The 27,315-nt window shown below is 37.9% G+C and overlaps 2 protein-coding genes across 2 annotated transcripts; both read right to left on the reverse strand.

The window, feature by feature from the left end:
* Positions 1-1,941: 1,941 nt before the first annotated feature.
* On the reverse strand, positions 1,942-11,182 carry LOC311279157 (tumor necrosis factor receptor superfamily member 14-like). The gene is made up of 9 exons (XM_084390461.1): positions 11,033-11,182; positions 10,568-10,657; positions 4,674-4,799; positions 4,423-4,578; positions 4,225-4,309; positions 3,990-4,153; positions 3,565-3,584; positions 3,326-3,378; positions 1,942-3,237 (listed from the first exon to the last, which is right to left on the reverse strand). Exons 1-8 carry the CDS (start codon positions 11,097-11,099, stop codon positions 3,334-3,336), a joined length of 753 nt encoding a protein of 250 aa, XP_084246587.1. The 5' UTR covers positions 11,100-11,182; the 3' UTR covers positions 1,942-3,237; positions 3,326-3,333.
* A 787-nt stretch (positions 11,183-11,969) lies between these two features.
* Positions 11,970-24,825, reverse strand: LOC311279156 (tumor necrosis factor receptor superfamily member 14-like). Its single transcript, XM_084390460.1, has 9 exons — positions 24,698-24,825; positions 20,530-21,002; positions 18,474-18,599; positions 18,220-18,375; positions 14,072-14,159; positions 13,800-13,981; positions 13,653-13,702; positions 13,488-13,531; positions 11,970-12,264 (listed from the first exon to the last, which is right to left on the reverse strand). The coding sequence occupies exons 2-8, from the start codon at positions 20,663-20,665 to the stop codon at positions 13,502-13,504; spliced, it is 768 nt and encodes a 255-aa protein (XP_084246586.1). The 5' UTR covers positions 20,666-21,002; positions 24,698-24,825; the 3' UTR covers positions 11,970-12,264; positions 13,488-13,501.
* Between the last annotated feature and the right edge of the window lie 2,490 nt (positions 24,826-27,315).

Here is a 27,315-nt window from a genome sequence, read left to right on the forward strand (position 1 = left end):
AATCACAGACATACAGCACAGTTTAACAGCTCATGTTCTGTACATATAGGGGAATTTTTTTTGTGCTTGTACAAGCTGAAATGTAATGCTTCACTGTGTTTTCAGTTGTTGATGCTGAGACAGTCAGATTGGAAGAACAAGTCCTAACAAATTCTGAATTACTACAGTTTCCAGACTTGCACGTCATTACACATTAATGTGTGGTGGACAGCACAGGACATGAAAATCCATCAATACAAACAATAAATGTTTATGTTCACATGTGGACTAAACAGTAGTTCATAAACTAATGCTTCATCTGATCTCTAACTTCTTTAACTTCAGTTAACACAGAAATGAACGAGCAACTGCACATACCCATAGACAGTAAAAGAAATGGACACAGCGACGCCATTGGATTCAACCATAGACAGTAAAAGAAATGGACACAGCGACACAGGGTTCAACGGAGAAAAGTGAAGTCAATTAGAAGTACTCACTTAACTACAGAAATGCTATCTATCTTAATCAGGAACTCAAGCATAGCCCCATTACAGGTACTTGGCCAGCCAGTAATCATCAGCCAGTTTGCAGATGATACTACCATTTTCATGAAACGGTTAACAGAGGTCCCCAAAATATTACAAATAAGTCACACCTTCTCTCAAGCCTCTGGTTTAAAAATGAATTTGAACAAGTGTGAATTAATGCCAATTCATCGATGTCACTTAACTGAGGCTTATGATATCCCTATAAAATCTAAAGTTAAGTACTTAAGCCCTATTCGCACTGGATTAGTATTATCTGGGGACCTCGTGTGATTTAGAAATTACCCACCCACATCTGAATTTCGTGTGGCGCATTCGCACGGGATAAACGAAGCCTGTGATTTTACTCGAAATTACTGATTTATCTCCCGGATATGATGTCAATAGGCTATTGCTTGGAAATGTCTTGTTATTATAGGTCTAGCTGTATGATCATAAACAGAAGAATGTTCCTTACCACATGCTGCTATATGTCATCCATCTCCATCTAATCATTATTTTTGTTTTGCTCTTCTGATGGTTTTCAGCTTTCTCTTTCAGCAAATTGTATAGTTATATCGTTTCATGGTGTATAGCGATATGACCCAGCACCCAAAATACTATTAAAACACTCCAACGCAGCCTCCATTCTTCGCGAAAGATGGATAAAAAAGCGCACAGGAAACAAAAACCTTGAAAAAATTATAAATGACCCCGCCAAATCACAGAGATGCCGATTCGCACGGGATTAATATTATCAAAGGACCTCGGTGTTCGGCGAAATATGGTAGTTCATTTGCGGGGGAATTTTTACTTTACAAATTACAGACATGACCGATTCGCACGGGATTAAGATCACAGACAACCTCCGCAATTATTACAAATTACTAGAGGTCACCAGGTAATACTAATCCCGTGCGAATAGGGCTAATGACGCAAAATGACGATTTTTGCGTCATTGTGGGAGGAAGTGTAAGAGGTAAATACGGATTTTTCCCGTCTCAGGGGAAAATGAGAGAGTGTTGCACGACCATTCAATAGCATGACTGGGTTTCTAACAATGCAAAGCTTAATGCAAATGGGTGGAGTGTTCCTTTAAAGACAACTTAACACTCAGAAAAACCGTTTTCGTTTTGGACACCAACACAAGTTCTTCCAACTATTTGCATTTTTGTCGCACTGGAACATACTTTAGATCAAAACAGAAAGGAACTTAGATCATTAGATGTAGTGCAAAGACATATATGTATAAAAGGCATATAAAATAAAATATTTACAAAAGACAATACAAAATTGCTTTCATCACAGCAATGGTCAATACTAACTAGTACAAAAATAAATTTTCAAGGATATGTCCTGCACATTCCAGTAGACTGAAACACAGCAATGTTTCAGCCTAAACCTTCAGTGCAACGACCAAAAAAGTAGGCCTCACTTAAAAATGTAAGTATGTTTTATTTGATAAAATATTGACATGCAATTTAAATGAAAGAAAAAAGCATACTTTCACAAGAAAAAAACAAACAAGTGACAAAACCAACTTTTTGCAGTGTATTTGTTTTTGTGTCAGAGATGAGCTGGGGGGTATTCCAGAAAGCAGGTTATGTGACACACCCGGGTATGTTTAAGGGCAAGTAAGCGGATAACTTCAACTTTCGGTTCCAAAAAACGGATGTAACTTTCAGGGTATTTAAGTAGCCATAGCAGCCTACTCTCTGAACATGAGCTGCTCCGGAGCAGGTTCTGTTCCAGGGTTAGTTTACCTCAGAGGTGTTCAGCGCATGCATGCCCTACTGATGAGGCTTCTGTGGGCATGACAGATTGCGCACAATATTATATATAGTTATATCTATAAATAAAGCGATAGTAAGGCAAGGTAATTTTAAAAATAGATATATATTTTTCTCTTCTCACATCGTTAATCTGAGTTCAGACATTATTTTATTTTTGCAAAAGGATGTTTTCTATGCTATAATGTATTTCTATAATAAAATGCATATATGACATGATATATGTTACTTTTCAAGCAATTTTCAAGCATTGTAGAAGCAAAACGACTAAACAAAAATCAGTCTTTCTTTTCATTATATAATTTGCATCAAACAAAAAATATAGTTTTATTAACAGTGATTAAAGATTATTAAACGAAAAGATTGAAAAATGACTGCACAAAGACCAAATAGGTGATGGTATGCACTAAGAATGTAAATCTGCATTTAACAAAAGAAGCAGAAAGAAATAGTATGGCATGCTTTTCTTAGCGTCTGTTTTCATGGTGACTAGTCGATTTGGCGCTCTGTTGAGAATGTCAGGTGTTAACCATGAACATACTCTGAGTTGGCAGAACTTACTCCTGGATGCGTTTTTGGAACCAGCATACCTCGAGTAAGCAAGGTTCCTGCAAAGCAATTGAGAGTTCAGGGTATATGTGAGGGTAAGTTAAGTTAACCTTGCTTTCTGGAATACCCCCTGATCTTTTAATGATATTGCTGTTCATGCATGTTTACTCTAAAGCTGCTAGCTTGCTGTAGTTTGTCTGCCCTCCTGGGATTAATCTGGTGTGATAAAAGGTTCCACTGGGATAAGTTCCTGGAGGTCCTCAAGCTTCTCCACCACGTCAAGGTCACAGCATACGGAGAAGACCCCAATGCAGTCACACTCTCATAATAAGCGGACATGCAGGGATTCAGGCATGAAGGTGAGGTTACTAACACTGACATTGTTTTCCTCCCTGTAAACAAACATATGTACATAAATTAGGTTTATTATAACTTCATGTCACCTGAATGCCTAGAATTAAGAAAGTTATCACTTCTTACGGTGTGTTTCACGGGTTTTGTTCTGGACTTGCAGAGGTTTCTTCAACAGGATGCTGTTGAGTAACACCAACCAATATCAGTCAATATCCAGGCAAATCATGAAGACTGTTTCATGAACTCAAATCAGAGCAAGATTTCAAGATCAAACGTAAGTATAACTGTACAATAAGTGATTGACACATTTCAATTATCGAAAAATGCAGCATTATTATTTCAATTTAAAGAATTAAAGGACTTACCGTTACTTTAAGTTTACAATCTAGAAAAAAGAGAGAAAATATTTGTGGTGAAAATACAAACAAGTACAACAGTGCAACAGACACAATACATTCTCTAACATGACTGACTACTGCAATAAAATAAGCCCATTTAAATTGTGAAAACTGGAAAGTATCTGCTAAAACAACATTTTAATTGTGGGTATTTATTTACATTGTACAATTATATGTATATTATAGAAGCATTTCTGAACCCAATTTACAAACTTAATGAGAATAAAAAACTTAAACTGATAAATTAAACTGATCTCTATACAAGCAGTATCACATGAATTCATTACAATTTGTTCATTTCTGTACAAGTTTCAGCAAAAATCCATCACACAAATCAAACCATTCTGCATTTTGTGAAAATTTTAATTCAGATAAATCCTGCATGTACTCACCTGTGATCTTCTGGCGTAGAATTGGGTAAAACAATGCTAATGATGCTAATGATGTTAAAACCATAGCAAATATGAGACCATATCTTCCCCGTCTTTTTGGTGTGCATGTGACATCTTTTACAGAGCTGCCATTTTCTGTCTGTATTTCATTCCTAGCTGTACAACTGAAATAAAAAATAATAATATAAATAACAAATAAAAAAGTAACTACAGGGAGTAAAAATATTTCACCTACTCTGTCCACTTGGTGCACTTCAGACCTGATGGAGAATAAAACCCGGCAGTGCAGTTCACACAAACTGTGTCTGAATTCTTTGTTCCTATAGGCAGATACAGAGTGTTCTCAGAAATTAACCTTAATTTTGAGTGAACTACATCTTTAAATATTGAATCATGCCAATGATTTAAAAAAAAAATTATTCAGAAACAATACCTGGTGTTTTTGTTTCTTGTCCTGGTTCACAAACACTGTGTTTTAGAGCATGACGGCACTGTGAATTGGAGTATCCAATGCAGTAATATCCATCAAGCACGTCACAGATAGTGTCTTTTATTGTAGTGCATTTACTCTGGATGTAAAGGCCTTGATCTAAAAGCGCACATTTAGCAACACTTTCATATAGGCAATACAAGAAAATGACAATTTCTGAAGTTAATAAAAATACATTAAAAATACAAACATACTTTCAGCACAGTTTCCACATATGAAGCATTTATGAAGACCATTAGGTTCACTAATGAATGTTCCTGGAGCGCAAGGTTGACATGTGGTGCTCAAATCCCCTTTACAGTCACTGCGAACTACTGATCCTACAAACAACACAAAGTAACAGTTGTTAAGTTTTTAACCTCAGGGGGTTTGGAAAGACAGCAGACCAGACATTCAACCAATGTATTATAATGCATTAGACACTGCTATGTTGTTTGTATAAGTTTAAAACTAAAGCATGCAGTTATAAGTGATTGTGATTACAGAATTTAACAGGTGTAGCAAACTGTCTACATCAGATGCAAGCAAAGCATATCTGCGATAAGCTTGCATAATTTCATAAATATACGATCAATCATTTGTTTCACTTATTAGGTGTTTCATACATGCTACAGAGAGTCAGTGATTATTAAAAAACACTTTTACCCTATGCTTTAAAAGGAGCCATATATAACTAACACATTTTACCATCGACGTTTACAAAGAAGTGAATTCTGTGAGCGAGCGCTCTTCAGAGAGCTGTTGTTAAATGTACATTATTCAAGTTGTGCTTACTGCTTAAAGGGTTAAAGGGACAACTCTTCTGATTATTCTTTTCACTCCTCTATCAGAAATCTTGCGAGGAGCACTGGTCGAGGCAAATTTACGGTGAAATTATTGTCTTTCCACTTCCGTATTATGGCCCCAACAGTGCTCACCTGAACATTCAGAAGCTTAGAATGGCGCCTATAACCAATGCCATAATTATGTTTTGCAACAATTAGGTTGCGAAGGTCTTGAGACAGCTCTTCGCTTTTTACCCATCATGAGATGCGTCTTGTGTGACACCTTGGCAAAGAGACCTTTTTGTAGGCCATCATTTGGGACTGAACCAGCTGTTATTAATTTCCACTGACAGGGGGCTGGATTGCTTTTTAATTACTGTAAGTTTTCAGCAGTTGTCTTGGCTTTCCATGCCTTTTTGCGCCTCCCTTTCTTCATGTGTTCAATACTTTTTCCCTGTGTCATTTCACATTATTACACATAACTTAATTTCTGAACTTATTTTTGTTTGTTTCTTTGTATGTATGACTTACTTGGGTTGTTACCAACATCTGGTGAAAATTTCATGTCAATAGCACCTTTGGAAATATATTTACTGAGAAAAATGATGACGTGTTCAATACTTATTTCCCCCGCTGTATATATATATATATATATATATATATATAAAACATGTCTGTAATTAAAGTAAAAATTATTGATAAACTCGTCCTTGGTATGTAATTAAATGGGTGTCTTGTTCATTATAATTATTTTCATATAAAAGCAACAGAACTTAAATTACATCCAGTTTATTAGCAACACTGTGCACGAGCGTGAATCCCGCACTATCCATCTTTGATCTCACAGGTGTCAGATCCACTGCGAGAAGAGAGAACTGTCCCTCTTGCCTGCGCTTTTTTCACTCCTCCCCTCACTGCAGCCGCCTACTCTCGCATACATTTCAGGCGAGGCTAGGCACATCTCAAACAAGCCGACTTGATACAGCGTCGAGGCCACGTGATTGTGACGTATGCCACCAAAGTATCGCGAGAGCGATTCGAGAGTAGCCAAGGAACTCAGCGCAGCTTCTCAAGAGCAGCTTCTCAAGAGCAGCTGCACGAGCTCTGATGACGACACAGCTGTTCCACGATTGGCCGGATCAGAGCCCGTCTACGGAGAGCCTGGCCACTCCCTATTAAGTCCTATTGAACCGAATTTTGGTTGTAGTTCCACCAGAGTTCCACTAGGGGTGATCGCCCATGAGTGCAAAATGAATGGGAGTCTATGGAGCTAGAGGGCTAAATTTGTCTCTTTCACCCGATTGCCATTGAGAAATCTCAGATTTGTTTGTAGGTTTTGCAAGTTCAACATGGGTTATAGGTCGAAAGTTGAATGAAGGAGTACTTATGTCCTTTCGATTTCTTACAGGTTGAGTTGTTATTGCCCATAACACACTAGCATTCTGCTAATGAACGCTGATTGGTCATGGCATCGTGGCATCCGAAGCGGGACCAGAATGTTAAGGCGGACTTTTAAAACAACAAAACAAAAACTCTTCTAGCACATGTATTTACTTGTGTCAGCTGTGTTGTCGATGCCTCGAGAGAAAAGAAGGTGCAGAGCGCGAAAGCACCAAAGTGACTGAAGGATTGCCGTAAAGCAGTATCTCTGGTCGTACGATGTGTATGACGTCATTGACATTTTAAAAAACTTTTTAAAGCAAATAAGTGACTCTAAAAAATCTAACACCCAGCAATGTGTAATTTCTTTGCATCTCCTTTCGAATACAACATTCAAATTGCTAGACAAAAAATTATATCCTGAGAAAAGTGGATTTTGAGGGATTCAGAAGCCGGAAGTTTACTGAGAGTGGAAGTTTTCCCCTTATTAGACATTCTCAGGCCGGATTCACTGCATGACAACGATCACGTGTTTAGTGTTTATTCTCACACCTTTAGCTCTACTAAAGCTCACAAATCAGTTTTTTAATACTCTTTTCATGTAGTTGCGATGTTATATTGTGTCATGTTTCTCAAAATAAAACTGATTAAAAAACGTAGGCTCCACTTCATTGATAGTAGCTATAGGCTTATGTTGAACTTTATTCTTGTTCAAACAGACACTCTATGAATCATATAGGCTTCATGAAGTATTGAATGAATATGTCTGTGAAATATCTGTGTATTTGGCAAATATTGGATTTATTTATCTTCAGCTGTGGTAAAGTATGCAAACACAGCGCGAGCCTCACTACGGGAACCACTTCACATTTCCGTTTGCAGCTCCTCTTCGCCTGCACTCGGCAACTCTCGCCGATCATCCAGCCGCAGCCGATGTAGAACACCAGGGCGTGAACAAACAGAGAAGCGTTTTCGACTGCGTAACCGATTTGCCCACATCACAGGTTTAAAAAGCTTTGTATGAAGGTAAAATGATGCCATAAAGTATTGCATGCGCAGGGTAAGATTTGTGAAAGTGTACATAAGATTGCAAGCGTAAATTAAATTTGCATGCGCAAGAGAAGATTTGTAAAGGTGTAAATCGCCTTTCAATTGTAAGAAAAAAATATTTGCAGCATTTAACTGTTATTCGTAAGTGTAATTCATATATTGTGAAGCTGCAGCTTCATGCTAACGCAAAATAAATAGGATCTGTATTCCTCTGACTTCCATTTTTCCGCGCGAACACTTTTGGCACGGTTTTTGCGCTCAAATACGGCCAAAAGTATTGCAGGCCCGTGAACAGCAATTTGCGACCGAAAACAACAGAGTTAGGAACTGCAAAACAGATTCACTGCATAAAATCAAACTTTGTGTAAAAAATAAACTGTTGCAAATGTCTAAATGTGTGCATAGGGCAAAAAAGTTCCCGAAATAACCCGATTTGTACAGTTGCGTCTTTCTTTTACCTGCGCTTCCAGTTTTGGCACGATTCTCTCACTCATTGAGTTTTGCAAGCGCGAAGAGGAGGGCGGGTCCACCTTCTTCATGTAGCCAATCAGATGAGCTTCTCGCTGACTCTAGGTTTACTCTTATCTGATTGGTTCAATAAACACGCCAGTCACCAGAACACATCTTTATCTTCATTTGGCTCAGAAACCTTCTGGTTGCCGAAATGGTACTTTTAATGCACACATACATGTTAAATAAATAGATAAACAAATAAAGAAACAAATAAGTCATGATTGCTTAATAAGCTGTGCACCATTAGGCTGATTAAAGCTGACTAACATTCATACTGAATTTCAAGCTGGTGTTAACGTTACTGGATTGAAATTTGATATGTTATATAATCTGTTACACCACTGAGCAGATGTTAAACTTTACAATCAAAACATTTAATACCCATTCTTTATGTAATAATACAATTCTGATGCAGTGTTTTTCACATCATGTCTCTGTTCGAGGCATTTAACACTCAATTACATATTTTGAAATATTGTCTTGGTCGCACTGCCAATATTAATTCTGATTTAGTGATTACTTTCGTGTGACTGATCAAGCTATTATATGTAGCTAGTATAAATTACAAAATGCTTTCTTTTTGTCCAGATTTGACTGTAATGAAAAACTGATACTAAATCAACTTAAACTCAACCTTTACAAAAAGTAACTAATTATGTCTGAATAAAAACCCAGCAACCAGGGAATATACAGCGTCTTGATATGTTCATATATAGGGCTATACAGCCATCTAGTGGTTACACGATGGCATTGCAGGTGATAAATGGTGCATAATTTAGAGATGCTCTTTAACACACGAAAAAATATTATTGTAACATAATAATAGTGGAATCCCCCTATCAGTAGACAGGTGAAATTATGCATACAGTAGTTCAGATACAATTTTTTTTTAACACACCAGCTCGAAATTCAGTATGTACTCATATAGTCATCCTATGGTGCACAGCTTATTAAGCAATCATGACTTATTTGTTTATTTATTTGTTTATCTATTTATTTAACATGTATGTGTGCATTAAAAGTACCATTTCGGCAACCAGAAGGTTTCTGAGCCAAATGAAGATAAAGATGTGTTCTGGTGACTGGCGTGTTTATTGAACCAATCAGATAAGAGTAAACCTAGAGTCAGTGAGAAGCTCATCTGATTGGCTACATGAAGAAGGTGGACCCGCCCTCCTCTTCGCGCTTGCAAAACTCAATGAGTGAGAGAATCGTGCCAAAACTGGAAGCGCAGGTAAAAGAAAGACGCAACTGTACAAATCGGGTTATTTCGGGAACTTTGTTGCCCTATGCACACATTTAGACATTTGCAACAGTTTATTTTTTACACAAAGTTTGATTTTATGCAGTGAATCTGTTTTGCAGTTCCTAACTCTGTTGTTTTCGGTCGCAAATTGCTGTTCACGGGCCTGCAATACTTTTGGCCGTATTTGAGCGCAAAAACCGTGCCAAAAGTGTTCGCGCGGAAAAATGGAAGTCAGAGGAATACAGATCCTATTTATTTTGCGTTAGCATGAAGCTGCAGCTTCACAATATATGAATTACACTTACGAATAACAGTTAAATGCTGCAAATATTTTTTTCTTACACTTGAAAGGCGATTTACACCTTTACAAATCTTCTCTTGCGCATGCAAATTTAATTTACGCTTGCAATCTTATGTACACTTTCACAAATCTTACCCTGCGCATGCAATACTTTATGGCATCATTTTACCTTCATAGGGCTTTGTTTCTCTCACCAGTATCTAAAGGTGGCATGGCCAATCGCGATTTCGCATAGGGTGTCAAGATGGCTAGAAACGGCCCAGGACCTGAAGGCATTGATGGATGGACCCAAGACGTAGACAGACCCTCTCCACGACCGCGAGGACACATATTGTAAGCGTATAGCGGCACATCAGTCACCAGAATTACATGAAGCATCAGCTGTAAGCGCAAGGCAAGATTTCAGCAACGATTGCATGGGTGAATAATTTTTTATCCTAATGTATATTCTAGGAAAATTGTATATACACCGTAATTGCTACTACATCTGCGTATACGTCTATTCTGTTTTTAATTGTTTGATATTTCAAATATTAATCATATAATGGTAAAGTTAAACTATAATAAAACTAATGCAATACATATAGAATATAATTCACGAAACGTCAGCAACTACTACAAATGAAGCAGTTTATTTCAGATGTGTCACAACAGTAGGGTTTTTTTGTCACAACGCGTCGCTCATCCGGGTATTAGGTCTAGCTTGAAATTTGTCATTTGAAATAGAAATTAAAAGGGAGAAAAATGATTTAATGCTGCACATTGTAAAAATGTCAATGTTAATAGGATATCATTTATTATTTAAAATATGCTTAATAATTTTTGTGAGCCTACCAATATTGCACATTGGACAACACTCTCCAACAGATGATTTATATTCACTCGGGCCACAAGCTTTTCCAAACCCGAGAAATGTACAAAGAACTGTTAGGGAAAAAAGAATACACCAATTTAGGTACTGATATTTGAAACTGTAATTATTTAATGATCAACTGAATGAGAATATTTAACTTTCACTTTCGAGATTTCTTTGCCATTATTCTATAAATGCCAGTTCACACTTCAACGACAGACGCCATCAACGACAACAGACACCGGTTTTTGTCTGATTAGCGCGTTACTTGTCCTCGTTCGGCGCTTGGTTTTGCCGACGTTCGATCGGTGTTTGTCGGTCGTGTGAAGTACTGCAATATGGTGTCTGCTCGCATTGATCGTCGTCTGTCGGTGCAGTGTGACTACTAGGTCTTTTATGCGTTTTGTCTTTTTAATTCTCCACAACCGGAACACTCTTGCTCTTACCGTAAAGAAAAATGTCAATCACAAACGTTGTTGTCATGTCGTACAGCTTGTAAAAAAAACACACCATCTTTCTTTGTCCTCGTTGTTTTTTAGACCGCCATTTTGTGTAGACTCAAGGACTGCTTCCGTATACGTCTCACCCACAAAACGTTATTTTTCTGTGGTGTGACCATAGACTGTAAAAAATAGGGTGTGACAAACTCAGAACACATAGGCTACTTCATTTTGACTTGAAATATACATTTTAAATGTATTCTTGAAATGTTGATCACGATGTGATTTAGCCAGTACATTAACATGTAAACAAAGGGAATAACATAATACAATGGACAAAGAATAATATGATGTTGCTTTTAACAGAAAACGGCTGTGATGTTCTCTTCTTGACAGGGGTGTTGGAATCAGGCCATCCATGGTCACTGTCCAAAGCAGGTTCAACGTTTTTTAGGACATGGTCCTCTTTGGCGAGAGACATGGAGCATACAAATTATCACATCATTGTTCATGTTAGTATTGTTATTTTTCCCTTGTGCAAAAAGTTTTTATTTTTTTTTGATTAATTAATGCATATTGCACTTTATAGTTTAAAATATCTTGTTTTTACTATTGTGTAAAAATAGTTTTTACCATTGATTCACTAGGAATACTGTCTAGTTGTATTTTTATTTATTTTTGTACGATGTACTTTTGACTGAACAACTGTTTGTAATTATTATGCTGTTTTTTCTTCTATGTGTAACTTTATGTTGTCTGCACCTTGACGCTTTATCTTGGCCAGGTCGCCGCTTTTAATGAGAATGAGTCATCTATGTGCCTACCTGGTTAAATAAAGGTTAAATAAAAAAAAAAAAAAAAAAAAAAAAAAAGCTAATCATATAGCCTTTGATATTGATAGAAACCAACAATATTATGATAGTTATAATGTGTTAAGACGGTAGATAAGAACTATGCAGTTTATTGTTGTTGCACATGCATCATCTGTATATTACTTTTCATTGTTTGAATTGACATGTATGCATCATAACAAGATTACATGTTGCAATAAAAATTACAATTCATTAGTTGTTGTAAATTTATTTTAATGAATTTGTCATCTGATGGATAATAAAACATTTTTCAGTTTTTTTTTTTTTTAAACGGAATTTCAAAAACATATTGCTATATTTTTCTATCAACCTATTAGTATGCATTTAAGCAACAGAGCCTGGGCCGGATTCTGAACTGTTGTGATTCTGTGGAAAGAAAAGGATTATTAATAATTTGCTCCACTGCTTAGCCATTTTTCTCTTTCTCTTCATGTGATCTGTAAAAAGGCCTGTGTGTGTCTGTCTCAACATAAAAATGGCCTGTATAATAGCCTACACTTTTTCATGTTTTTTTATTATTTCACGGCACTACTTGTGTCATGCAAGTGACGGAAAGCAGTGAGAGGGTAGACTATATATAGTGATGGGTGTTAGAATAGCACTGTTCTGAAATGTTTGGAAATTTTGAATCAGAGTCTGGTTTTAACTGATCTCTGGTCAGTTTTATAATTTAGGTTCAGTTTTAATGACATAATGTGTGTATAATGGAAAAATTGAGACTGATATTTCATTATCTTGGCCTGATTAAACAAACACTACAAATTAAATAAAGAAATGTACACACTTCGTTTTATGATAGATTAGGCCTATATTTAATAGACTTTAATAGTAATACACTGAAAACATTTACAATTGGTTAAAAAGTGACATTACACATGTGTTGGTTGTTTTCTTGTTACACTATGTCGCCAGCATGTGGTTTTTCAAGCAATTTTAAAGAGTGAATCACTTGGTTGAGACACAATTAAGAGATTTGAATGGCTCAGTTTCTCCTATCATAGTCTAGACAGGAAACGAATATCTGAAAATAATTGCAGTGTCATGCATATTTAAAATTTAATTTTTTTCCTAAAGTCCATTTTGTCAGTAAAATGTTTTTGCACCAAAAGTACTCATTTATTTAATGTCTCACAATCATGACTCTGACCCTTAAAATTAAACAGGCCATTTTTTACGCTTTGTCTTCAAGACTAAGATTACAACACCCTCTTCACACAATAAAATGAGTAATAATGCTTACTCATGAGTTGTTAGGGCCAACATAATTTGCCCCATCAATCAATAACAGCCTTCTTGCAAAGCCTGCATTACATTGTGACACAATACACACTGAAAAGAAAAACTTAATCTGTTCTTAAGAAGAGCAGCAAACGAATACTATGAGTATGGCGGTTTTAAACTGTCAGCAACATACTGGTTACCTAGTCAGTGATAAAAAGTAACTGGATGTCATTTTGAGATTGTGGGACATAGATTAAAAAAATGTCAGGACATTCACTAGCAAGCACTTTTTCAAAGGAAGAACTACACAAATGGTTTCATTTCAGCACCATTATATAAGGACCTAATGATCAGCTGTTGGTTCTTACCTAAACCTGGTTTATCAAAGTAGGTTCAACGAAGTCTGTCCTTTCTGTACAAAAACAGAAATTATTTCAGCATAATAAACCTTTATGTACAACCTTTAGACTGTTTCCTATTATAATCCTATTTTAAATGTTTAACATAGAAGAACTGGTCAAATATTCACTTACTGGTTCTGGATCATCCTCTGTTGCTTGCTGTGGTGTTGTGTAACGTTCATCTGCAATATAAAAAGTATTAACACTGCTAATGCTAATAATACTAACATGTTAAAATTAGTACTTAATGTAATTTTCTTATAAGAATTTAGTTCTTACGTTTATTACAGCAACATGCTTTATGTTTTCTGTATATGATGCATGCTATTAATGGCACCAAAACAGCAACAAGAACTGTAACTGTGACTCCAACTATAAGTCCAACTGATGTCACTTTCTCACATTCAGCATCAGAAGATGTTGTTCCTGCTTTTATTTCTGTAAGTCCCTTAATCTCACATCTGAAAATGTTTAACTCAATAATATTAGTATATCCATTCTTATTAGTGTAATCTTTAATTAATATTTGTAAATCTGTGCACACTACTCACTTTGTATGTTGTTGGCATGCCATTAGAGAGCCATTTGAATAAGTGCCATTTGTGCAGTCAGCACACACAGTATCAGTAAATGCTGTTCCTGTGTAAAATATTGAGAGCCTGAATGAGATACAAAATGTTAACAAAGCTGATACTAAGGTTACTGGTAATCAAAAAATACAGATTACCTCATAATTGAGTCAAAATTGTTCAATACAGGGAAAAAAGCTTGTACTAAATATATGAGTAAAGTACTAAAAACTAGATGTACCACATCGCGGTACAAAATATGACCTGCACTGGCTTTCCACAAAAATAAATGACGTGGAGTAATTTGGCTGTATTGCGTGTTTATGTATATACCTAAAAAAAGTAATAGTATGTGCATGTCTGTCTGTGTGTGTGTGTGTGTGTGTGTGTGTGTGTGTGTGTGTATGTATGTGTGTGTCTGTGTGTGTGTGTGTGTGTGTGTGTGTGTGTGTGTGTCTGTGCGTGTATGTATGTGTGCGTACATGTGTGCGCGTGTGTGTTTGTGTGTGTGTGTCTGTGCATGTGGATTTGTATGTGTGTGTATGGGTGTGTGTCTGTGCGTGTGGATGTCAGTGTGTGTGCATGCTTGCGTTTGTTTGTATTCCTGCATGTGTGTGTGTGACAGTATCATCCTAAACCAGCAACCCTTCGCTCAACAGCACCATCTACAGGCCGATGAGTGTACAGTCACTAAATGTGCACATAAATGAATTTATTTTATACCCCCCCATGGATGAAATTCTACAAAACTTAGCAGAGGATACCCCCAGAGGATGTCAAGTTAATCATACACATGAAATATGGTGCAGTTCTGAACATCTCCACTGAAGATAGGGGCGATTAAAGCAGAATAATATTGCATTTTCATTTTTTATGGGAGGGGCGCAAATCACAAATGAGTGATTATGGGCTAGGTTGATGTGGGCCCTTAAGAGCAACATACCATAAAAATTTCTTCATCCTCGGTGCCACGGTTCAGGTAGTTATTTAGGAAAAACTGCATTTTTTTGGGTTTGGGGGGGCCCAGCGCGGGGGGGGGGGTTGGGGGGGGGGGAGTGGCCCCCGGGGACCAAACAAAATTTTTCCGTAGAAGTCTAGTGGGGCTACATGCCCACCAAATTTCATGTTCCCCGGTGTTTCGGTGTCCCTGGTATCGTTGACGAAAAATTTACGGGGGCCCCAGCGCAGGGAGGGGAAGTGGCCCCCGGGGACCAAACGAAATTTTTCCGTAAAAGTCTAGTAGACCAACATACCATAAAAATTTCTTCATCCTCGGTGCCACGGTTCAGGTAGTTATTTAGGAAAAACTGAATTTTTTTGGGGTTTGGGGGGGCCCAGCGCGGGGGGGGAGTGGCCCCCGGGGACCAAACGAAATTTTTCCGTAGAAGTGTAGTGGGGCTACATGCCCACCAAATTTCATGTTCCCCGGTGCTTCGGTGTCCCTGGTATCGTTGACGAAAAATTTACTGGGGCCCCAGCGCGGGGGGGGAAGTGGCCCCCGGGGACCAAACGAAATTTTTCCGTAAAAGTCTAGTAGACGAACATACCATAAAAATTTCTTCATCCTCGGTGCCACGGTTCAGGTAGTTATTTAGGAAAAACTGCATTTTTTGGGGTTAAGGGGGGCCCAGCGCGGGGGGGGGGGGGGGGGGGAGTGGCCCCCGGGGACAAAACGAAATTTTTCCGTAAAAGTCTTGTAGACCAACATACCATAAAAATTTCTTCATCCTCGGTGCCACGGTTCAGGTAGTTATTTAGGAAAAACTGCATTTTTTGGGGTTTGGGGGGGCCCAGCGCGGGGGGGGAGTGGCCCCCGGGGACCAAACGAAATTTTTCCGTAGAAGTGTAGTGGGGCTACATGCCCACCAAATTTCATGTTCCCCGGTGCTTCGGTGTCCCTGGTATCGTTGACGAAAAATTTACGGGGGCCCCAGCGCGGGGGGGGAAGTGGCCCCCGGGGACCAAACGAAATTTTTCCGTAAAAGTCTAGTAGACCAACATACCATAAAAATTTCTTCATCCTCGGTGCCACGGTTCAGGTAGTTATTTAGGAAAAACTGCATTTTTTTGGTTTTGGGGGGGCCCAGCGTGGGGGGGGAGTGGCCCCCGGGGACCAAACGAAATTTTTCCGTAGAAGTCTAGTGGGGCTACATGCCCACCAAATTTCATGTTCCCCGGTGCTTCGGTGTCCCTGGTATCGTTGACGAAAAATTTACGGGGGCCCCAGCGCGGGGGGGGGGGGGGGGGGGGAGTGGCCCCCGGGGACCAAACGAAATTTTTCCGTAAAAGTCTAGTAGACGAACATACCATAAAAATTTCTTCATCCTTGGTGCCACGGTTCAGGTAGTTATTTAGGAAAAACTGAATTTTTTTGGGTTAAGGGGGGCCCAGCGCGGGGGGGGGGAGTGGCCCCCGGGGACCAAACGAAATTTTTCCTTAGAAGTCTAGTGGGGCTACATGCCCACCAAATTTCATGTTCCCCGGTGCTTCGGTGTCCCTGGTATCGTTGACGAAAAATTTAAGGGGGCCCCAGCGCAGGGGGGGAAGTGGCCCCCGGGGACCAAACGAAATTTTTCCGTAAAAGTCTAGTAGACCAACATACCATAAAAATTTCTTCATCCTCGGTGCCACGGTTCAGGTAGTTATTTAGGAAAAACTGCATTTTTTGGGGTTTGGGGGGGCCCAGCGCGGGGGGGAAGTGGCCCCCGGGGACCAAACGAAATTTTTCCTTAGAAGTCTAGTGGGGCTACATGCCCATCAAATTTCATGTTCCCCGGTGCTTCGGTCTCCCTGGTATCGTTGACGAAAAATTTAAGGGGGCCCCAGCGCAGGGAGGGGAAGTGGCCCCCGGGGACCAAACGAAATTTTTCCGTAAAAGTCTAGTAGACCAACATACCATAAAAATTTCTTCATCCTCTGTGCCACGGTTCAGGTAGTTATTTAGGAAAAACTGCATTTTTTGGGGTTTGGGGGGGCCCAGCGCGGGGGGGAAGTGGCCCCCGGGGACCAAACGAAATTTTTCCTTAGAAGTCTAGTGGGGCTACATGCCCATCAAATTTCATGTTCCCCGGTGCTTCGGTCTCCCTGGTATCGTTGACGAAAAATTTAAGGGGGCCCCAGCGCAGGGGGGGAAGTGGCCCCCGGGGACCAAACGAAATTTTTCCGTAAAAGTCTAGTAGACCAACATACCATAAAAATTTCTTCATCCTCGGTGCCACGGTTCAGGTAGTTATTTAGGAAAAACTGCATTTTTTGGGGTTTGGGGGGGCCCAGCGCGGGGGGGAAGTGGCCCCCGGGGACCAAACGAAATTTTTCCTTAGAAGTCTAGTGGGGCTACATGCCCATCAAATTTCATGTTCCCCGGTGCTTCGGTCTCCCTGGTATCGTTGACGAAAAATTTAAGGGGGCCCCAGCGCAGGGGGGGAAGTGGCCCCCGGGGACCAAACGAAATTTTTCCGTAAAAGTCTAGTAGACCAACATACCATAAAAATTTCTTCATCCTCGGTGCCACGGTTCAGGTAGTTATTTAGGAAAAACTGCATTTTTTGGGGTTTGGGGGGGCCCAGCGCGGGGGGGAAGTGGCCCCCGGGGACCAAACGAAATTTTTCCTTAGAAGTCTAGTGGGGCTACATGCCCATCAAATTTCATGTTCCCCGGTGCTTCGGTCTCCCTGGTATCGTTGACGAAAAATTTAAGGGGGCCCCAGCGCAGGGGGGGAAGTGGCCCCCGGGGACCAAACGAAATTTTTCCGTAAAAGTCTAGTAGACCAACATACCATAAAAATTTCATCATCCTCGGTGCCACGGTTCAGGTAGTTATTTAGGAAAAACTGCATTTTTTGGGGTTTGGGGGGGCCCAGCGCGGGGGGGGAGTGGCCCCCGGGGACCAAACGAAATTTTTCCTTAGAAGTCTAGTGGGGCTACATGCCCACCAAATTTCATGTTCCCCGGTGCTTCGGTATCCCTGGTATCGTTGACGGAAAATTCAGTAAGGTGACGAAAAAAAAAACAAAAAAAAACCTTTGACAATCCCTATATGACCGCTTTCGCTAGCTATGCTAGCGGCGGTCATAATTATTATTTGCATTATTGTTTTAAAACTTCTACAATTGAGTATATACACACACTCACCTGTTTGTTTAATATATTGTCCAGGTTTACATTTAGAGTGTTCCACAGCTAATTTACAGCTGTCTTTATTTGGTTCAATGCAGTGAAATCCTTCATGTGGCTCACAAATTGTATCTGCAGAGCGTGTGCAGGATTTCCGCACTCTTAGTCCTCGGACTTTGGACACACAAAAAAAGCATTTAATAATCATATCTAAAGTGTAATGCATTAGACAGCTTTATCATAAGTTATTGCATTTATCACTGGGCACACACCCGTGTCACACACAGTGCAGGAAAAACATGCCATGAGTCCGTTGGGTTGATCTGTGTACGTTGATGCAGGACATGGAACACAAGTTGTGCTGGTATCTTCAGTGCAATGCCAATAAACACGGTTTCCTAAAAAAATAAAAAAAAAAGATCATGTGTTTAATCAGCTGAATTCTAGTCATACCATAGATGGGTGGTTACAGCCAAAAACATTTACACATAAGATATGACATAACAGCTTCTTCTTATTTTTTTTATTTCTTTACGGAATCAATAGTTTAAATGAGTTCATTGTGTAATACAATTTTGAAAAACTTGAGGTATTTTTCAGGGTAAGTACGTAGCCATAGCACCTTTATAACCTGATCTGGTGCAGGTTATGTTCCAGGGTTAGTTTCCTTAAGAGGTATTCAGAGCATACGTGCCCTATTGAGGAGACTCCAGTGGGTGTGACAGATTTCACACAAAATTATGTTTCCACAATATATATATATATATATATATATATATATATAAAATAAAGCACTTTTATAACATAAAGCAATGTTTATTTACTCTAATTTATTTATTTCATTTATTTTATTCTCATCTCACACACTGTGGATCTGCACTCAAAAGGTTTTCTTTTGCAATGGGATGTTATCCCTATAATTTCTATAATATAAAATATATCTCACCTTACAACAAATGTGAAAGACAAATGGCTAAAAATAATAAAATAAAATAAATAACAGCCATATTAAAATAAACTAATAACAGCCATATTATCTTTGTAAACCTGTTTTTTAGTTCAATCAATCTTTATTTTTTAATTCATAATTATAATCAAACAAACCATATAATTCTTGTTCACAGTAATAAAAAACTGATTAAAGATTAAAAAATGATTGCACAACTGCCCATTGGGTGGTGGTATGCACTAAGAATGTAAATCGCCATCAAACAAAAGACGAAGAAAGAAGTAATGTGGCATGCTTTTTCTTGGAATTCCTTTTACTGGTGACTCCTTGATTCTGTGCTCAGTTGAGAATGTCTTTGAGTGGTCACTGTTAACTCTGAGTTTCATACTCTGGGGTTTACTGAACTTACTCCAGACTGTAGTTTGAAACCTGCATATCTCGAATAAGCAAGGTTTGGACTTTTTTTTTTAAGGTTTGGGTTAATCAACCGAGAGTTCAGGGTATATGTGACGGTAAGTTAAAGTTGCTTTCTAGAATACCATCATTATTTTTTTCTCAGGTTTGAGAAACGCTGGTGTAGTATATACACAGCTTTTAAAATATGACCAGATTTTAAAACACAACGCATCATACACTTGCCAACTTTGTAAATGGTTACAGAGGAAAAACTGGACATCATACACTAAACTAGAATAACACACTACATGACTTTCAAGTCGTTTTAAGCACAACAAATCAAAATATAAAAGAGGTCTGATCTCCTCCAACTGGATGGAATCAGTCTAAAGCTAAAAAACAAGTAATAAAAACTCAGTGAGTGTTTTAGCGCAATTTTCTCACGTCATGGGATCACAACACTCAAAATTCTATTTTTGAAGCATAAAGGAAAGATTTTTGATCAAATCTTTTTTTCTAATATTATTATAAATTTTAGAAGCTATCGATTGCAATTTGTTTCAACTCGATAGCTATTATGGTTGCCGAGAAATTTGCAAAAAACTGAATTTTTTCTGGAATTTCCAGGAAATCCAAAATCTTTTCCTGGATTTTTTTTGCGCGTTCCCGAGATTAGACCTTCCTTAACATAATGCCGAAAACCCGAAGTCTCTAGGTGGTCTGGTTGAGGAGTAGATAGAAGTGCAAGATTGGTGCGCACAGACAGAACAGAAATCATGAGTTAACAATCGCAATTTTGTCCGGTGGAAAATTGCGCTAAAAAGTCAACTTTGTCTGCCTAAAATCTGCAGACTTGCTCCGACTTTTGACAACTAGCATCAACTTCTCCAGACTGCAAATCAGGGCAAATATCTGTGTAAAAGTTGTGTTGTGTATTCCAGCCATTATTGTATAGAACCCAAAATAAAAATGTTTTACTGTACCGGGAGCACACATGGGGCAACATTCTCCTTTGATCTCATATTCAGCACGGGCACATCCACAGAAACAAAGTTCAAAATTAGCAGCGATGACAATGCCAATTGTAGATATAATGGTCCTTAACAAGAACATGTCCATATAAAGTGCAAGGCAGGTTTATTTAGTCCACTCGAAAGTGAAGGAAAACGATTCTCCCTCAGACTTCATGAACCTATTTTTTTCACAACTTCACATTAAATAGTAGATTAGATGCCGGAATACTTTGGCATTCCTGTCGACTGAGAGGTGCTTTAGTTCTGTGTTTATATGCATATAAAGGTTATCTCAGATCCTGATGACAGGCTGTCTGCCTTTAGATGATCAGCATCAGCTTGATGGAGTCTTCAGATGTTTTGGCAGAACACTCCACCAGACATTTCTTCCTCCTCACACTCGACATGACTCATCTTCAGTAAGCAGAGTAATCAGCTGAATTCTGTGAAGAGTTGAAATAAAATGGTTATAGCCAATGCTCTATGTTAACCTGTTAGCCAGCCCCCACTTTTGAAAAATGCCCAGAAATGGCATACCCAAACTAAAACAGATACAGTTGATGAACCCTTTGCACTAAAAGCACAAGTATGGTCTCATTTGAAAGCTGACACTTGGCAGTTTATTGTAAATTAAGAATTAATTATTGTCATAATGAACAAAATTGTTATAAATAGCTTCAAAGTTTTGTAAAGTTATTAGAGATGTATTTTTATGAAATATTATTGAAGTAGGAATTGTATCAATCTAGAAATGCACTGCAGCTAAAGCCACATGTCTGACCATGTTATATATAAAATCTGAAGATGATAAGTCTAAAACTCTGTATTTAATTAAATGTTTCTAAAGATCGTGTCATATGACTTTATTTTGATTAGACTCTAAAATGCAAACTGATGTTTATTGTCATCTTCTAAGCATCTAATCAGTCTATTGTCTATATTGTTTTGTGGTGCAAACAAGCCCGATTCAGTCTCAGTCTCCCCTGCACACATTCACACCTCTCCGGCCTGGTTATGGTTCTAAATATGCTTTTCTTTTGTCTGCATTATAATTACTAACGACTGGCTATTCACGCTGTTTTAATACCTAATTTATTTTATCAAAGTTCTCACTTCACATTTGAAACTGTATCAAATGCCCTTCTTGAAAAAATAAACATTTCAGTAAGCATTCCTATTTAAGAAAATTTCATAAAAATAACAGCTAGGTGGCAGGTGCATCTTGGGCTAGGTAGCATGTTAGCTTAGCACACCATCAATACATGACATTTGTGAGATTAAAACCATGTTTTTGCTCCAAACTTACTTTATAACGCAAGTCGAGTGTTTTAAATAACCTTCTGTGATCTGATTTGGCTTCGGATAAAAAAAATCAGACAGAAAATTTATTTTATAGTATTCTGCACAATGATAAAGTCTATATCGATTAGCATTACATTATAAATCTATTATTATGAAAATACCTGACATGGCTCGAAGAACACAGATAAATCATATATCGTTGCAATCATGTTTATTGTCTCCAAAACATCTTTATCTGCATGTTACAGCTATCTCTGTTTATGTCAGTGAGTTCCTGGAATGTCACATGACATGGCTCTTCTTCATGTGTTCCATATATGGACTAAATGTGCAAAGGGCGCCCTCAGGCTGCCAGTGTGTATTGAAAACACAGAGTATCCAGTGCTCATAATGATTACATCGGCACATTTGGGTATAAATTCAATAAATATTATTCCTCTCTATAGAAATCTGACATAAACCTATGAGAATCGATCAATATTTCTCCAAATCTGCACATTTTTGAGCTAAAAGCCCTGAGGGACGTTGTTTTGTGAAGCGCTTTCATGACGACCATAGACATCATAATATCTATGATGACGACCACACAGGAGTTTTTTTCTAAATGGGAGCGGCTGACGCTCATAATTCATATTAAAGGTATCGACACATTTTTTCATTACATAACTCCTGACACAAATTAAGACATAACTGTCACTATAAGTTTCTCAGAATATGATAGTGGTCGTTGTCAAACACTGAAACTTGAATCTTATATCTTTTTAATGATGTATAGTTTGTCAAGGTAATAATAACAATAAATCTAATAGTAACTTTGAAGTATTTAAACAAAGAATGAATCAGTGCGTCGGCGCACTGGTGAAGCTACACCATTATGAGGCCTGCTTTAAAGGTGCCACGGAGTTGTGTTAAAGTGGTCATATCAGTAGGCTATTTGATATACAAAGTAAATATGCTGTATGTTTGAAAACTAAAAATGTCACTAGTCCAAAAAGGCCATCTGAGCAGCAATTAGTAAAAGTACTCATTTCACATGCAAAGAGGTTGATCAGCAAAAAAGGTTTATTTTTATTTCTATTTACCTGTTTAACTCCACGGACCCTGTACTGGTCCGAAAAACTTCGTTATAATGTTTACACATACTTTTTATAGGCTTCCCTATATGGTATCACCCAATTTATGGTATCACAAAAGCTTATCTTTACAATCTAAACTTTACAAAGTATACCATAACTTTTGTTTTTATGATAAATATTTAATTAAATATTATAGCTTAAATATGCATTGGTCCCAGACATGAATTTCCGCTTGATGATGGCGAAGAATATGTATTTTTTATATATTTCACAAAACAGTCAAGTCATATCACAAGAAAGCTCTCATTCTACGGAATTTGCCGATATAGTTTATTTCATTGTGAGAAAATCATAGGTCGAATGATCTTCAAAAGAATCGCGCAGTGAAATAGGATCACACTGAGAAAAGAGACAAGCATCACATTCCAACTCCGATAACTGCTTCAGTCAGCCACAAACTTTATATCACCTTTTAGCTTATGATGTTATCTTTCAAATGAGACCATTTTCACGTTTCTGTGAGCTGTCGTTGGTAAAAAAAAATAATAAAAAAAAAACTTGTATTACAGCTCAGACTTAAATGTTTATCACCTTTAGCACTGTTTTATGTTACTTCAAAGGGTTTCTTGTAAAAATGACACCAAAATTGTCTATTTTGACAAACGCATGTGGGTATGGGAAGCGTTTCAATTTGGGTAGGATAGCATCCCCAAAAATGGTCCCCGATCTTAACAGGTTAACGGTCAGAGGGAGCCTTGGCCTCAGAGAACAGAATAAAATAATGACAAAAATTATGCATTTAATAAGGAAATTGGATATGCAGTGTTGGGTTTTCATTGTGGCCATTTTTGACTAAAAGGAATTTAAACGGCAAGATATCTTGAATATTTAGCAATTGTGACAAGGTCTGACTTGTTCTTACAAAGCTTATGAACAATAAACATGTTAAAACAGATCCAGGCATGCTTACATAAAGCATAATTTAACCCTCTGGTGCTGTTATGTAATTTTTTTACCTAATTTACTTTTTTTACGTTTTGGCACTTGTTGTGTGAACACACACACACACACACAATCATGGACATGACTGAAATAGACATGATTGATGATTTTTCCTTCTATGGAAGTCAATGACTACCGTAAACTGTCTGGTTACCGACATTCTTTCATGCAACCACACAGATTTGAACAACTTCAGGGTGAGTAAACGATGACAAAATTTTCATTTTTGGGGTGAACTATCCCTTTAACACTGGAAAGGCAGGCGAACTCGTGAAACGACTGACTTGTTATATCATCGGGCAGAGGTTATTAGCGTTCGAGGTGTAAAGACAGTTTCACTTGCATTTTGTTGGAAAGTCCCTGGGACTTAAACTGAAACCAAAAGCCGTTGTAGGTTTCTTATTGATAGGTAGTCGACACTCCTATTTAGAGTTATGAAAGTTTATCTTGTGAAATCACAACTACGAACGTCTCGCAGTAATTCTGCTATATATAATTTTATATTTGTATTCACTGAACGGCCACGTATTTGAGCGAAACGTTGTATGAGTAGGCTACTTTAAAAAGTGACAACAGACGATGTTTTGACAATATGCAATAACCATTTTTAAGAACTGCGTCAAACTTGTTTTTATCTAGGCCTACTCGAAAGGCCTAACGTTACATATGGTAACGAATTAATGTCGCACTGATATCAACACTTGCTATACCAATTGTAAAATCAACGAATTAGACAATCACATTACAAAAAGGCTCACCTAAGAAAGTAATTTGAAGATGAAACACATGAAGAAACAGATTAGTCCTCTTGTCTGCCTTTCCTAGAAAGAACAACAGGTAGCCCCAGTCCGGAGTACAGTTTGTACGATGTGGCAGGGGTGGAGTCACACATTATGGCAAGCAGCAGTTTTAACATTTAATCGTTAACCCTCTATTGCATGAATTATTACTTAGACATGGTAAAAAATGTTTTGCATGTTTTTATTACTTAACATGAGCTAAATAACAGATATATATATAAAAAAAAATCTAAAAAAAAGTTTAAAGGGGGGTCGTTGGTAAATTGTTGCCATATGGCAACAATATGCAATCGTGGAAAGTACCATAAAATAAAATTAAAAATTAAAACAACTAATTTTATTTAAAACAAGACTCAACAAATCCATCTCATACTTAGTGAAATGTTTAAACAAACATGTATACAGTAAAAACATTATATAATTTCAACAGTTATCTGAAATGTCTGGTAATAACCAGGGACCTGGAACCTGTCTCACTGAAATACACTATTCATTCGTTTCATTTCATTCAGTCATTTTTTTGCTGTTTCATTTCATTTAATTCTCTTCATGACTTGTGAAAGTCAGTGAAGCAGAGGAAAACTAAACACTTGGAGCACTTGCTTCTTACAATGCCCTTGCATCCTGGCATTTTGCATCTGCCCTTCTCAGATGCATGCAAGGGCCAGTGGTCTGTGCGGTCTCTGCGGACAGGATCTGGCGGGACAAAGCTTTGGGGCCCTCTTTTATTTTTCCCCACCACAACAGCTTGTGAAGGTCTAATGTTTTTTCCTTTAAAATATAAGCAAAAGTTGTAAACATAGTCTCAGAGTAGTTTCATGCTATGTAAGTCAATGGGACTCCATTAGGTTGAATGCACCAAGACGTTTCCATATTTGCATATAGTTGCCATATGGCAACAAATGTATTTTAGCATATTACAAAAAACATATAAAATCAAAACTGAATTTAATGTTAAAAAATTAAAGTTTACTTACCCCAGATACTGATTTAATTTTTTTATTTGATGAATTTTTTTTCAAAATTCTGAATAAAAGGCTATCTTCAGGAGCCCCAGACAGTGATGTTTGCATGTCAATGTCCATGAGCAAAAAGGACTGGCAAACAGGATATCCTGGTCATGTGACCTCATAAATTGTATTTTCTTAAAAGTTAAAGCCCCCTTCTCACAACTAACTGTAAAAACATAGATTTTATATCACAGCTTTTAAAAAAAATTAAGATAAAGTAATTGTTGCCAACTTACTAGTATCTATTTTCATGCTATTAGTTATTTTTTAGATACTAGTATCTATTCCATTAAGTACCAGTACTTCATCATGAGCTACTAGTGCTTATTCTTTAGGTAGTGCCTATTCGTTAGATACTAGTGCTTATTCTTTAGGTACTAGTATACTGGCAAAGTGGGACAATGGGTAAAGTGGGACAGTTAAGCTTCTTAATTACTATCTTTACGTATAAATTATTCCATTACTAAAAATCAGCACTGCGCTCATCATAAGCAAGTATGTGATAATTTTTTACATTTAAAAAACAATTTTTTTTTACAAAGAAGAAACAGAACTGCATTGAATACATTAGCAAGTATGTGATAAAAAAAAATAGGAGCTGTGTCCCAAAGTTGAAGGTTGCATCCTTCGAAGGACGCAGACAAGGATGCAGCCTATGCGTCCTCTGAAGGACGCACCATGTAGCCTTCCTAGGATTTCCTAATTGTGCAACCAGGTGTTCCCGATCACTGCTCCTGGCGCCAAGCAACGGTGCGAGAGGACAGCTGCTGTGATCATTCATTTTGATAAGTAAACAGCTATGGAGCCAGAATTGGCTATTGTCATTTTTATGTTTTATATTTTACTGGAGGACATGGTGTGCCCCGGCGCTGCCGGATCATGTATTTTCGGTTTAGCCCTGTTTGAATACAAAACCCAATTTAATATAAAAAGTCCAGTATTTTTTCGCGCTCGTCATCTGCAGCTGTCACGGTTGCCAGGCGACAAGAACAATCCTTCGTAGGCTAGACCGGTCCGAGCGCTTCAGATGCGCCCTTTGATATGGGACGCTGCTGTAGTTAGCAACAATTTGTTAATATTGTGACAATAAGCCTACATTTTGTTACTTTAATTTTCGGAACTGCATATTTCGTTAGTATTCACTTACAAATGTGAAGTAACCTGAAGTACTTTTTTCCCTCACATCACAATGTGATTACATTACACTACACAAAAGTATAATGTAACAACCAGATATTACTGTATATTGAAAATATACAGAAGTAAAATGCAACATAGCCTACGCAGTAATGCAGTAGTAGCCTAATATAAATGCAGTAGTTATTAAAAGTACTTTTTTCAGAAAGCCGTCGATTGAATCAGCCCTGCAAACCTGTTGGTAGACAACTTAGTGGATAGTGGAAATATGCACTCAAACACTCTGGAGACCATCCCAGATGATGTCCCACCAGCAGGAGGCCTTACCAGGGGCAGCCCATCCCGGTCCAGCAGCTCAGCTCAATAGAGTCTACATAATTTTTTTCTTATTTTATGTATTGTAAAATTAAATGTTTATGTTGATTTTGA

This window comes from Rutilus rutilus (assembly GCF_951802725.1).
Source record: "Rutilus rutilus genome assembly, chromosome: 19".
NCBI classification, from domain to species: domain Eukaryota; kingdom Metazoa; phylum Chordata; class Actinopteri; order Cypriniformes; family Leuciscidae; genus Rutilus; species Rutilus rutilus.

What these genes read in the sequence shown, in the direction of transcription:
- LOC311279157 (XM_084390461.1), bottom strand. Translation starts at nt 11,099, where the DNA reads ATGGTGTGTTTTTTTTACAAGCTGTACGACATGACAACAACGTTTGTG. An exon ending in TTGTCCAATGTGCAATATTG is followed by an intron (nt 4,800 to 10,567) that starts GTAGGCTCACAA and finishes TGTTGTTTGTAG; the next exon opens with GATCAGTAGTTCGCAGTGAC. An exon ending in TCTACGCCAGAAGATCACAG is followed by an intron (nt 3,585 to 3,989) that starts GTGAGTACATGC and finishes TCTTTTTTCTAG; the next exon opens with ATTGTAAACTTAAAGTAACG.
- LOC311279156 (XM_084390460.1), bottom strand. Translation starts at nt 20,665, where the DNA reads ATGGACATGTTCTTGTTAAGGACCATTATATCTACAATTGGCATTGTC. An exon ending in TTGCCCCATGTGTGCTCCCG is followed by an intron (nt 18,600 to 20,529) that starts GTACAGTAAAAC and finishes TTATTTTTTTAG; the next exon opens with GAAACCGTGTTTATTGGCAT. An exon ending in GCATGCCAACAACATACAAA is followed by an intron (nt 13,982 to 14,071) that starts GTGAGTAGTGTG and finishes AAACATTTTCAG; the next exon opens with ATGTGAGATTAAGGGACTTA.